This window comes from Aspergillus versicolor (genome assembly GCF_001890125.1).
Source record: "Aspergillus versicolor CBS 583.65 unplaced genomic scaffold ASPVEscaffold_16, whole genome shotgun sequence".
In the NCBI taxonomy this organism is placed as follows: Eukaryota; Fungi; Ascomycota; class Eurotiomycetes; order Eurotiales; family Aspergillaceae; genus Aspergillus; species Aspergillus versicolor.
In genome coordinates, this window is record NW_024467539.1 from 387934 (window position 1) to 401681 (window position 13748).

Below are 13748 nucleotides of genomic sequence, written 5' to 3' on the forward strand. Positions count from 1 at the left end.
AGTTTGCGAAGTACATGTCGTCGTTATCGAGTTCCGCGTCCTCCATCTCCGGCCCGCCTACAGTCACCGCACCCGGACTTCGGCTTCATGCGAGCTCGGAAAACCTCAGGGCGCGCGAGGCTGGACCTTCCTTTGATCCGCGAGGAGGAAGAAGGAGATCTACGCTTGCGGGACCCGACCGGAAGAGAAGGCTTGTGAACCCGGAGTTGGCAGCTGAGACGAGCTATGCTAGGCCTCTTGGAATCGGGCCTAGTAGTAGTCGAGCAGAAATGGATAGCAGGCCTATGTTGAATACATCGTCGCGCACACAGTCAGATACACCCGTTGCCGGATCTTCCTACGAGACTGCGATCGACTTATCCTCCTCACCACCACAAGCGCCCCCTCCGAGGGCGCTCGACCGCCGCCAGAGTTCATGGACTCGGGAGGACAACCAATATGCAGAATATAACCGGCCCCTGTGGCAGCCTGACGCGGAGGTTACGGAGTGTCCTATATGTCGAACCCCGTTTAGTTTTTGGTACAGGAAACATCATTGCAGGAAGTGCGGCAGGGTTGTTTGCTCCTCATGTTCACCTCACCGGATTACGATCCCGAGGCAGTATATTGTCCATCCTCCAGCTTCTGATCGCCCCAGCGCATCTGCAATTGCACATCGCGCCACACATATTGTGAACCTAGAAGCAGAAGAAGAAGATGATTCTTCACAGTCGCCGACGGCAGTGAACCCGGCGTTGGGTGGCGGCGAGGAAGTGAGACTTTGCAACCCCTGTGTTCCTGATCCGAACCCTGAACCGCCATTTGGATTTCCATCTGTTCGAGCGCCTGGTGCTAGTGGCTCTGGTTCAAGTTGGGCGCGACATCGGTCATATCATTCCCTATCGACTCCGTCCCGGCAACACCTATATGATTCAATTGTAAGTTCTGGTATATATTGAAGTGGTTCCTGGAGACTGACATATTACCCCTCACTTCTAGCCCGATACATTCCAATCTAGACCATCGCGCAGGACTGTTGGATCTAGCGACTACCCGGGGTTTACTGGATTCGGCAGCGCATTCGCTCCATCTTTTCAGGGTCGTCCTATAGGCTTCGGCTCAATGTCTAGCGCGCGTTCACCTCCACCCGTACCGTCGAGACATGCGCTACATTATTCGAGGAGCGGGCCGTCGGACGCTCCCTTTGCAACTCCAGAGTCGTCTAGCAGCAGACCTCGTGCATCACGCCATTCTCATTCGCGCCCAGCTCAGCCTATTGCTGAAGGCGACCTTTGCCCAATCTGCGACAATCCGTTACCACCAGTTGGCCCAAATGGGGAGGAGGACACTCGGGAAGCGCATGTCCGGGAATGTATTGAAAACCACGGCCGCGCATCTAGCGGAAGCCCAGTTTCACAAACGCCTCTTCCCGTCCGCATGCTTGCATTTACATCAACCGAAAAGGATTGCATTGGACAGGATGGCTCAGAGCAGGAATGCACCATTTGCATGGAAGAGTATGAGGTCGGGCAGTCGCTGGTACGTCTTGAGTGCCTATGCAAATTCCACAAGCGGTGCATTGTGGAGTGGTTTGAGCGAAAGAAAGAGTGCCCGGTGCACAAGACATCCTAGGCCGGTCCTCGCCGTCTTCGCCCTGATACAGCTTTTAACTACCTTAACTATGGGTCGGTTGGACTATATATGAACTCAGTTTATAGCCGGCGTTTGTTTTTGATTAGTTACCCAGAGCCTCTCCATTGACTGGTGTTAATTTTCTGCTCTACCCATCTATCCTTTGCGTTGGCGTTTCATGCGGGCGCGGCATATTCTGGCATTTGATGAATTTTACCATAGGCTGCTCAATGTTAACGACGAATATTATACACGAAAGACAAGTCCAACTGTAAAGACTAGCGATTGTCGACATTTGTGCTGCCTTGGGTACTTTTATTCGGCCGTAGAGTACGTTGCTGCTGGATGCCTGGGGCCGGAGCTCTTGATTGGCTCGTGGACGCCAGGATCCATCTGGACTTCGTTTTCGTGAAGTGACTCAACCTCAGCTCTCTCCATAACTATCTTTCGTCCAAAAGGCGTCTGGGGGTTAGGGTATGAAAGGGTTGTTATCTGGAGATTACTTTCCCTTTTCTTGTTCAACACACCTACTGGCCCCTTCATTATCAGATTCTTGTGACCGGTCGGCACTCGGAGACCGATTCACCGTTTCTCCGGCACCGTCTCCCGGCAGTGGCACCAAGAGCGCCTTGGGCACTGCATATTCTTAATAATTAACTGGGGACTCTGTTAGTCGATTAGCAGCTAGGTATGCGCTATGATCTTCCTCGTCGAAACTCGAAATTTGGCCCTGCATCGTCGCATTCTCAGCGATGCCGAAGCTGATGTCTCCTACCCACAGCGTCCCCGCATTCGATGGAGATTGATCCGCGATTGCATTCAAGAGGGGAGAGCAGCTCGGAGAGTGCGGAGTCCGGTAAGAATTGTTGCCGTTGCCCGTTGGGCTTTCCCCAGCTTCATGGCGCCACGTGCTGATGCACCTGTTCTTCCGCATATAGACACAGAATACCCCGAGCCTCCGTCCCAGTCGGCATCGTCACGGCCGCGCCTCCCCGCGTCCATCCTGGACCCTTATACCCAGCCTGGACAATCGGCGTACCCTGGCGAATCGTCTTCGGAATACCGTGTCTTCCGTGGCTCCCCGCACCATGACATCGACCCTAACGATCCGAATGCTGACGCGAAAAGACCACGGGCTTGTGAATCCTGCCGCCAGCTGAAGGTCCGCTGCGAACCAGACCTTGTCAACCCGGATGAGCCGTGTAAACGGTGCGCAAAGGCTGGAAGGTCGTGTGTTGTCACGGTGCCGAGTCGAAAACGACAGAAGAAGACGGATAGCCGGGTTTCAGAGCTAGAGCGCAAGATCGACGTCTTAACGGCGACCTTACATGCGTCGCAGAAGGTTGATTCGCTCTTGCCGTCAAACAGCAGTAACCAGTCGTCGTCACTAAGGGACGAACCCGTGGGCCGGCGATGGTTGGTTCCAGGGCAGAATAACTCGGACCGCTCTATACCATCGAGACCAGGTCCATCAGGGAATAAGCGGCATTATGGCGGGGAAGTTAAAGATTCGCGGGATACGGCCCCTCTCTCAACACCGTCGCAGACTAGCAACCCCAGCCCAGCTGCGGGGAGTATTGAGGCTGCGGGACGGCATTGGCCTGCGCCATGGTCTACTCCGAAACCTGCCACCAGGGAAGTCTCGAACGGCCCTGATATCATTGACAGAGGATTGGTTAGCCCCGGTGTCGCCTCGGATTCATACGCGCGCTATGTCGATTCGATGTGCCATCATATACCTATGGTGGTGTTCCCACCTGGCACGCCCATGAGCGAAGTCCGGAAACATAGGCCAGTCCTGTTTCATGCCATTATTGCCATTTCGGTTGGGCCGTTTGAGCCGAGTGCACAGAACACGCTTCTCGTGGAGCTGTACAGGACGATAGGGGAGCGGGTTATTGTTAAGGGCGAGAAGTCACTTGATATTGTGCAGGCGCTCCTTGTAGCGTGTGCATTTTACACGCCGCCGGAGAATTTTGAAGAAATTAAGTTCTATCAACTGGCGCAGCTGGCTGTGGCCGTGGGGATGGACGTAGGGATGTATCGGAAAGCACCAGGAAAGGGAAAGCCCTTCAACTTCATTCGTGATTTTGTGAAGAATGCCCCGGTTACAGATCCCGACTCGCCAGAGATAAGACGGGCTTGGCTTGGGTGTTATTTTATATCTGTCCAGTAAGTCGTCATGCCTCCTAGGGAAGGAGATATCTAATTAGCCCCTGTAGGACATCGAGCGCTCTGAGGAGACCGATTCTGGTTCGATGGCTTCCTTATATGGACGAGTGCATTGAGGTTCTGGAGAACTCTCCTGATGCGCTACCTTCAGATAAAAAGATCATACACTGGACTAAGTTGGCGCGGATCATCGAGGAAATCAGTTCGCGGTTTTTCGCCGATGATCTGGGGGGTCCCTCATTTTCCGAAACCAAGTTCCAATTCACCCTAAAAGCGTTCGAGAAGCAGCTAGAGCACTGGAAAGATGAAGCCTCCCAGAACAATAACTCTGGTAAGCGATATCTTCACTCGTATGTGCTGTTTATTAACGACTTCAGCTATAATGACCCAAGCGCAAGCCATCGTTAACATTTATCTTCACGAAAATGCCATGATTTTGGACAACTTGAGTGAGGAGAGCAAGACGGCAGACATCGACATCTCGAATCCCGCAGCAGCAGCCCGCATAAACGCGTTGAGCTCCACTCTAGCATCTATCCATCTGGCGATTGATACAATTTGCTCTATTCCCCCGAGAGACTTGATCAGTGTCCCTACTGTCGCTCTCGCACGGACGGCTTTTGCAATTGTTGCTTTGATCAAACTCTACTCTATCGTGACGGCACCTGACTCGTTTATCGGGCAAGTGATTGAGCCTCAAGCTCTGAAGGTGGAAGCATACCTGGATAAGGTGATTGCCCACTATACCGCTGCAGGGTCTCTCGCTGGGGGTGTTACACCTGGCAAGTTTTCAACCGTCATGTCCATGCTGCGGGAGTGGTTCAAATCACGCAAAGACCAGCATGGAGACTTGAAACAGGCCCTTCAAGTTCCACCGGGAAATGCCCCAGCATCTGAAACTGACAGGAATAGGGTAATGCCATTTATACCCCATACTGCATTTGCCTTCTCTAACGAATTGTCACAGAACACTACCTCTCAAGGAAATACTCCTCAAGGGAACACCCCCCTCCACCTCCTCAGCGAAGTCGCCTCCGGAGAGAAAGCCCAATCCCCAAACCAGCAACAAAAATACCAGCAAACCTACGCACAATCCAGGGCTGGCTACCCTCTCTCCCAATCATCCCCAGACACAATGGCGCAAGCGCCCGTTCTCCCGCCATGCATAAGCCCGTCCCAACTGCCCTCTCAACTCCATACAAACACCACATCCGCTCCCGACTCCTGGGGCCCCTACGACTCACAACGCCAATTCTACCCAGCACAAACACCCTTCGACCCAACCACAACCGCAAGTCCCGGCCAACAACCCACAGCCTCAGGATACCCCGACTTCTCCGTCTCCGGGAGCAACACGTTAATGATGCCGCCATCTGCCTCGATGGGCATGTTTGCGCCTGAGCTAGGTCTTGGTCTTGACGAGCAGTTCTGGAGTACCATGGGCCATATCACGGGGGATATGATGTTTTTTCCGCCGCAGGGTAGCTGGCCTTTTTAAGTTTTCCAGCTGTGAAGGCCGTGTCGTGTTATAGAGACCCATAACTTGTAATTTTAGCTATAGAGAGAGAAGCAAATATATCTCCGCTTCACGATCCGATACACGGGTAGTTTAGTGCATATATTGTCCTTGAGGTAATAGTAGCCTTTCTATATTCCTAGAGTAGAATGGAGGATTGAAAGGTTAAACGAGCGTTTCGTGGATATATATATATATATATATATATATATATCTCGTAGAGCATTGACCATCTGGGGTTGCGAGAGGCGGAAATTGATTACCTACACAGTATACCTCGGTGAGCTGGTGATAGAGAACCTCGAGACTCGAGAGCTCATGAACAGAAATTCTGAGGGAAAATAAGTACGAGATAGTCTAAACTTTACGAGTTTACCTTGACGCTTGAGTTGGGTAAGATGGCGTGGCAGCACCTCATTGCGTCTGCTGTCCGTTCGCTAATAATTTACTCCCCGGGACGGGACGAAGTTCCATAATCAAGGTGCTCTGAGACCCGACACCCGGGAAAAGCAGAAGGATCCCCAAGAGCTCTCAGTCTGGGGGCCAAGTCAGACCAGACCTCATGCACAATGTCGCACAGACCCATACACAATGAAGGAGCAGGTCCTGGTTTCGCCAATTGCATGAATCAGAACGGACAGAAAGTCGAGAATAAGCAATCATACCGCCTGTGCAATTGCGAGATCAGACCATGGTCCTCGTCAAGGTAACTGCAGTGAGACGAGATCGGCCAATCTGTACTCCGTGGTTCGATTCGTAACCCCACCCTAGAACACTGGGCGCAGACTGAACTGAACTGCCTCTTCCAGCTGGTTCTGGTATTCTTGGGAGTGATCGTGTGATTTGCTGGCATGGCGAATACAGTTTGCAAGTGCTACAGAGTGCAGTGCAGATGCAGATGGAGGAAATGCCCAAGGGCCGAAGAGGGAATAATCGGGGGCGGAAACCGATACAGAACTTTGCGTGGAGTAAGAATAACAGAATAATGGGGCTGGGCCAACGGGCTGGGAGTCAGGTCTTTCGCTCACCCGGGAAGGATGGATATGGCGGGTGCGAGGATTGGTCAATGCCAATGGAGAGGATCAAAGCTAGAGATCTGGGATGGAATTGACTTCGAGTGGCGGGAATCCTTAAGTGCGCAATGCAGTGGGGGGAAGCATGCCGACGATGGAGCTTTGGAGGCAAGATGGGTGATCAGACCCAGTTCTGCATGCCACGTGTAAGAGAGAAAAAAAATAAAAAAACCGTGACATCTTGACAAGAATTCGACTGCCTGGAGCAGACTCGGGTTGTTCGCGCGAAATGAGACCTGGAATTGCTAGATTGCAAGGAATTGGGAGGCCAGGGCAATATAATTCGGGGGCTGTAATTGGCGTTCGCGCTCAGTTGTGTGAGGGCCGAATACCAGCCACACTGCGAGCCTGATCTCGGCCGGAACCAAACCTGGTGTCAACTTGGAACCCCCACAGAATTGCGCATGCTCTTGGCAGGGCACAGGTCCACAGCGAAGCGAAGTGAGAGCCAGAGAGAGACGCCCGTCGAAATTCAAAATCCGAGGTTGAAAAGTGAAAACCCTTTGTGCCGGCTGCTTCTTTTGTGTGGCGTACGTGGCGGTGCAGTCAATAGACCCAAGTCCGGCGTCCATTAGTCCACTAATCGCGTCGATCCATCGGGGCTTCAAACGTAAGAGTGCGAGATCGATGATCAAAATTGGCGAGCAATTGGGACTGGTTTGGATGATTGCGATTGTCTCAATAAAGTATGTGCTGAAGTATATGTGAGGTTGAAGAGCCCCAGTGACAGCCAGAAACTCCCCAGCAGTGTGGGAGACAGGGAGGACTGACTTCCAGTTCCGTTCATCGTCGATCGGCGTTCCCATCCATTTCTGTCTTTGCATCGACGTCACGACTGGCTTGGCTTATCTGCCTGCCCAGTTCTTTTCCATTTCTGAGCTTCAGCTCTTCACAAGCCACATGCGTCGTCACAGCGGCTCCTCTCCTCGTCCACTTTCGGCTGCCCTGAATCTCTCCTCACTCTCCACTTCCACTTTCTCCCTGCCTTCTTTTCTACCTCGTCTTTTCCCCTCTTGATTTTCTTTTCCTTCGCCAGCCCTGTCGCAATCCAGCCCAAAGAGCCTGGGCAATTGCCGCCTTCACATGTGAGTGATTCTTTCCCCCCGCTAGCTGTCTTCGTTGCGGCTGGCTACGTATCTCCGAGCGTCTGGTCCTGCCGCTTTTCGTCCCCGCTGCCGAGCTCCCAGCGGCAAGGCAACCACCCACTCGCGTCTGCCCACCCACCTCACTCGATCTTCGAGCTTGCATCCCAGCCCTCAATTGCGAGCTGCGAACATTTGATGCATATTTTCAACTCCTGTCCCGTGCCCGAAAAACCGTCACAACAACTTTGACTGATTTCCGCTGCCCAGATTGTACAGCTGAATCGAACGAAGTGGGCGACTCCACGCCGGAGGACCAGCGACTGCCATGGCGTCAGCAAACACCGAACAGAAGCAGCAACAAGTTATCGATGCCGCCGAGTCTTCGTTCCAAAATGCACAAGCCGAGACGAACCCGGACAAGGTCGAAAAACAGCTGGTCGACGAGACCCGGAAAGCAGGTCTGCCTGCCTACCAATTCGACCCGGATGCATCACCCGAAGAGAAAGCCGCCGAGGCGGAAGCTGTACGTCTTATTTACTCGCTGATTGGTCCTCGAGATGATTCGCTGATACTTATTGCTCTGATAGCGCGTACCCCCGGGCTTCCACCATGAGCGGAAATCAAAGGCAGTAGGCGTAGTTACAGACAAGGTGAGTCTACAATTGAGGCTTGCTTGAACTCGACAGTTTCCTAATCACATATCTTCTTAGGATGATGGCACTCCGTCTCCGTATAGTCTTCCTCCCCCGAGGTCCGCAACTACATTACTCAAAGAGGACAAGGCCGAGGAGGTAGCAGAGACCAAGGAGGGAGAGATTGACGACGATAGGCGATGGGCGCGCAACCGAACAGGGTGGGCTCCTCAGTTTGTCCGCGAGGATGCCCCGGAAGACCAGGACGAGGCCACTCTGTTGGATCATCAGACGTTTTTGGAGGGCAAACTTGACGATAAATTCTTTGGCGGTAGGTAGCTTACGGACATCCCGACATTGACATTTACTGACTATCCGCTAGACTGGTATCACAATGCCGGTGTCATCATGTTTGCCTGTCTCTCCTCGTGGATGATTGCTGTTCTAGGTGGTGGCCTGGCGTGGATTTTCCTTGTCATGGCCGCTTGTGGTACTTACTATCGCACTTCGCTGCGGCGAGTTCGACGGAACTTCCGCGATGATGTTCACCGCGAGATGGCAAAGCAACGCCTGGAGACTGATACCGAGAGCTTGGAATGGATCAACAGTTTCTTGGTCAAGTTCTGGCCTATCTATGCACCGGTCATGTGTGATACTATCATCAATTCCGTTGATCAGGTTTTGAGCACGTCAACCCCGGCATTTCTGGATAGTCTGCGATTGAAGACCTTCGTCTTGGGTACCAAGCCACCGCGCTTGGAGCATGTCAAGACCTACCCAAAGACGGAGGTTGACACTGTAATCATGGACTGGAAATTCAGTTTCACCCCTAATGACACCATGGATTTGACTGCTCGCCAACTGAAAGACAAGATCAACCCTAAGGTTGTCTTGGAAGTGCGTGTTGGCAAGGGCGTTGTCAGCAAGGGTCTTGACGTGATTGTTGAGGACATGGCCTGCAGTGGCTTGATGAGAGTGAAGGTCAAACTTCAGATCCCCTTCCCGCATATCGAACGAGTTGATGTCTGCTTCCTGGGACGGCCGGAGCTTGACTACGTTTGCAAGCCCCTCGGTGGTGACACTCTCGGTTTTGACATCAACTTCATCCCCGGTCTTGAGACCTTTATCAAGGAACAGATTCACGCCAACCTGGGACCCATGATGTACGAACCCAACGTCTTCCCCGTTGAGATCGCTAAGATGCTTTCTGGAAATGCTGTTGATCAGGCAATTGGTGTTGTTGCTGTCACTCTTCATGGCGCAGCGCAGCTCAAGAACCCCGATAAATTCGCTGGTACACCAGATCCATATGCAATCGTCTCTATGAATAACCGAAATGAGATTGGCCGCACCAAGACTATACAAGATACGGACAGCCCCCGATGGAATGAGACTATTTACGTTATCATCACATCATTTTCGGATACTTTGACCATCTCTCCATATGACTGGAATGAGTTCAGAAAGGACAAGGAACTGGGAACCGCAACTTTCGCGTTGGACAAACTGGAACAAGAGCCTGAGCACGAAAGCATATACCTTGAAGTCTTGGCAAGTGGCCGAACCCGTGGCTCCATCCATGCCGACATCCGATTCTTCCCTGTTCTGGAGGGAAGGAAGCTGGAGAATGGTGAAATTGAACCGGCGCCAGAGATGAATACGGGTATCGCTCGATTCACTGTTGAGCAAGCAAAGGACCTGGACGGTACCAAGAGCATTGTGGGACAGCTTAACCCTTACGGTGTTCTCCTCCTGAACGGAAAGGAAATCCACATAACCAATAAGCTCAAGCGAACAAACAACCCCATTTTCCAAAATGCTTCCAAGGAGTTTTTGGTCACGGACAGAAAGACTGCCAAGCTTGGTCTAGTGATCAAGGATGACAGAGATCTAACCAAGGATCCGATCCTTGGAAAGTATCAAATCAAGATGAACGACATGCTCAAAATGATGGAGAAAGGCCACCAGTGGTTCCATCTTCATGGCGCCAAGACTGGGCGTGCCAAGTTGGTCTTGGATTGGAAGCCTGTTGCAGTGGGAGGTATCGCGGGAGGCGCCGGCTACCTCGACCCTATTGGTGTCATGCGCATCCACTTCAGGGACGCAGCAGGTCTCCGAAACCTGGAGAAGATGGGCAAGTCTGACCCCTACGCTCGTGTCCTGCTCTCTGGTTACATGAAGGGTCGAACCGTCACTTTCAGAAACAATCTCGACCCCGACTGGGATGAGGTTGTCTATGTCCCTATCCACAGCGATCGTGAGAAGCTCACCCTGGAAGTCATGGATGAAGAATCTGTTGGCAGTGACAGGTCTCTTGGTTCAGTGGAACTCTCTGCATCTGACTATGTCCGCGAGAATGAAGCTGGCGGATACGAAACCGACGATGAGAAGCAGCTCGTGTCTCGGACGCTCCGCCTCGGCAACCGCGAGAAGGGAGTCCTGAACTACACCGTCGCTTTCTACCCGACCATTCCTGTTGTCAACCCTGACGATGAAGAAGAAGACGACGAGCAACTCGATGTCGATGGCGAGACTGGGGGATCCGTTGACCTGGCGAGGAAGAGTACTGACTCCAAGCGCAAGAGCTTCCATTCCAAGACCAGAAGTGTGGACTCCAAGGCAGCAGCGACGAACGGCAATGGCACCGCAGATGCGCAGACGAACGGTCGCCCGAGCCTTGAGTCGCGACCCGGTACCGCAAAAGACTCCGAGACTATGTCAGTCAGATCCATCAAGGAGGCGCCCAAAACATACATATCAGTGGAAGATCTTGCGAGTCACCGTGAGTGCAGTACCTTATTTTATAGATCATATTTCGAGAAAAGTAACTTATACTGATCCTGTCTAGAATCCGGTTTCCTTGTGTTCAAGCTTCATGAGGTCAATCTCGCACAGACCAATGTGCATGTGGAAGTTTTAATGGACGACTATATGTTTCCAGTGTGGTCGTCACCCAAGATCCGTACAAAGGCTGCTGCGGTGGATGACAGTATGTTTGAACCTACCTTAAACAATTGCAATAAGCTAACAGATGATGCAGTCGGTGATGCATTCGTGCGAGAACTCGACTTCTCGAAAATTACCCTTAGAATTGTCGACAAGGTTAACGCGAAGGGCGACGATGCTGATGAACACATTGTGGCTAAGCTAACTGGCGATACCCTTTCTACCCTTCAGCGCATCCTGTACACGCCCACCGAGCTCAATTTACGATCTAACGATGGAGAAGTGAGCAAGGTCACTGTTAGTGCGCGATATATTCCTGTTACTATGAAACTTGACCCTACAGAAAGCATCAACAACATGGGTACCCTCCGCGTGGATGTTTTGGATGCTGCGGATCTTCCTTCTGCAGACCGAAACGGATTCAGTGACCCATACTGCAAATTCCGTCTGGAAGATAAAGAAGTTTTCAAGACTAAAGTGCAGAAGAAGACTCTCCATCCTGCGTGGAACGAGTTCTTCGAGGCTCCTGTTAAGTCGCGCATTGGCGCCAATTTCCGCTGCGATGTCTATGATTGGGATTTCGGCGACAAGGCGGACTACCTTGGTGGAGTTCCAATCGACTTGGAGATGTTGGAGCCTTTCCAGAACCAAGAGGTTTCTCTGACTCTTGACGGGAAGTCGGGTGCCATCCGATTGAAGCTCCTCTTTAAACCTACCTATGTCATGCGTTCTCGCCAGGGATCGTCAACCTTTTCTGGTACATTCGCTACACCCGGAAAGATCGTTGGGGCCCCCGTCAAGGGAGTTGGTTTTGTTGGTGGCAACGTGATCAAGGGCGCTTCCTTCTTAGGACGAGGAATCATGTCGAAGATCCGAAGAGATGACCATAGCGACGATGAGAACGAACAGAAGGAAGTCCCGTCGGCTATCCTAGTGGACGGAGAGACACCACCTAGTGGGACACCCAACAAGAGCGAGCTTAGCCATTCTCGATCCCGAAGTGGCGCCTCCCATTACGGCGATCGAAACAGTATCGGTGGCAGGGGAGATACCGGAACTGCCACCATCTCGGTTTTATCTGCGAGCGGATATCCTCCATCGGCTAATGTTCGGGTGTTCATCCGCGCGTCCGGACCAAAGGGCAGCAAGGAGGTGCTCAAGACCAAGGCTATCAAGAGCAGTAGCGGATCCGTACAGTTTGACTCCGCGAGCGAGACTTGCCAGCTGCACAACACGACAGCGGATGTGTATTACCATATCAGGTTAGTTGACCATTCAACTTTCGGCTCTGACACTGTGTTGGGAGAGGGCAACTTCCTCGTCGCCGACCAGGGATCAGCTGTTGGACAAGAGAAGACGGTGAATGTTGGCAGTGGAACTGTTGTACTTCGAACCGGCTTTTCGGGTTCCGGAGACAGTCTCCGCCCCGGGACAGCGTATTCGACTGCAGGCGACAATGCATCGGAGGTTCATGTGGCGGACAGCCCAGACTCGAGGAAGCCTCGACGGAGCTTCCTGAGCAAACGCAGTGTCAGCGGGCGTGAGTAGTGGCCGATGGCACCTGTGATGATTATTTTCTGATGCTCGTGTTTTGATCTTATTATTTTCTTTTTTTTTTTTTCTTTACTTTTTTTTTCTTCTTGTTCTCTCTCCTTAGCATCAAACGTTGTGGACTCCCACATGATGTAGCGTTTGCACGACGGGTTTTGGCGGAGGCTCTTGGATAATGATTGTTAGATACCTTAGTTGAAATGCAAATATGGGAGTTCCAAACTTGAAGCCCCCAGTCGCTCTAGTACACCGCTGTACGGACATGGCAGTGACAGATCCAATCCCTTGCTGAAGTTGCTGTGCTTAAACTTAGTGAGTAGTGACACCCGTCTAGCCGTATGCAGTCTATCAGTAAGGTAAGCATGTCCACGGAGTCATAATATGGTCCAAATGAAGAAAAGTGAGACATGAGACAAAAAGCATATTTTTTTATTTTTTATTTTTATTTATTATTATTATTATTATTATTATTTTTTGGTGCGATGGTTTAAACAATGTCTTTCTTTAATATACGGTGGTGGTTATATTTAGTCGGCGTCTCGCCACATCCCGCGGCGTAACCATGGTTCAGGGCCTGACTCTTGACACGCTTAACTATTACGGAACTAACTTGGGTTCTCGACTCAAGACGAGGCTCTAATTTAGGGCAGGCAAATTATAGCCCAGGGATGAGGGTAACTAAGACATGGGCCTTATGGGTATATTTAGCCGCGGAGTTCATTGACTATTTGGTGCAATGCAATGAGTATGGATGTCTCCGTCAGGCGTCAGTCAATACACTCGGGGGGGAAAGGGAGTCGAAGGAATATGCGTAAATATTAATGATACGAACGAGATTGACAACATCGGTCGGGCAGGTGGATACCTGGGTTTAAAATTAGCAGGGCGAGAACCATAGTGGCTTTTGTAGTTCCATTCGACGCCGGATGTAATAAAAGAATAATATGTCCCATACAGACATGAATAATGAGGATGTCCTGTCAGTGGGTGTGTACATCGGCGACTGAGCTCCGAGAGAACGGAGCATGGGGACAATGGGTGTTTTGAGTGGGTAAGGCTGGAATCCATATTCGATAGTCAATTGACCACTTCACTTATCTTTCCGCAGCAGTGGAGGTTGACTATTGTACAGCTGCAGCAGATGTAAGGTGGGTGTAGATTG

The 13748-nt window shown here is 51.5% G+C and overlaps 3 protein-coding genes across 3 annotated transcripts; all 3 read left to right on the plus strand.

The window, feature by feature from the left end:
- Nucleotides 1-14: 14 nt before the first annotated feature.
- On the plus strand, nucleotides 15-1611 carry ASPVEDRAFT_144280 (phosphatidylinositol-3-phosphate-binding ubiquitin-protein ligase; the record flags this gene model as incomplete). The annotated part of the gene is made up of 2 exons (XM_040807976.1): nucleotides 15-917; nucleotides 979-1611. The coding sequence occupies 2 exons, from the start codon at nucleotides 15-17 to the stop codon at nucleotides 1609-1611; spliced, it is 1536 nt and encodes a 511-aa protein (XP_040674384.1).
- An 898-nt stretch (nucleotides 1612-2509) lies between these two features.
- Nucleotides 2510-5281, plus strand: ASPVEDRAFT_144645 (putative C6 transcription factor (War1); the record flags this gene model as incomplete). The annotated part of the gene is made up of 3 exons (XM_040808004.1): nucleotides 2510-3783; nucleotides 3834-4114; nucleotides 4161-5281. The coding sequence occupies 3 exons, from the start codon at nucleotides 2510-2512 to the stop codon at nucleotides 5279-5281; spliced, it is 2676 nt and encodes an 891-aa protein (XP_040674385.1).
- A 2501-nt stretch (nucleotides 5282-7782) lies between these two features.
- Nucleotides 7783-12583, plus strand: ASPVEDRAFT_144813 (putative membrane bound C2 domain protein (vp115); the record flags this gene model as incomplete). Its single annotated transcript, XM_040808019.1, has 6 exons — nucleotides 7783-7980; nucleotides 8045-8107; nucleotides 8168-8420; nucleotides 8472-10871; nucleotides 10938-11078; nucleotides 11130-12583. 6 exons carry the CDS (start codon nucleotides 7783-7785, stop codon nucleotides 12581-12583), a joined length of 4509 nt encoding a protein of 1502 aa, XP_040674386.1.
- Between the last annotated feature and the right edge of the window lie 1165 nt (nucleotides 12584-13748).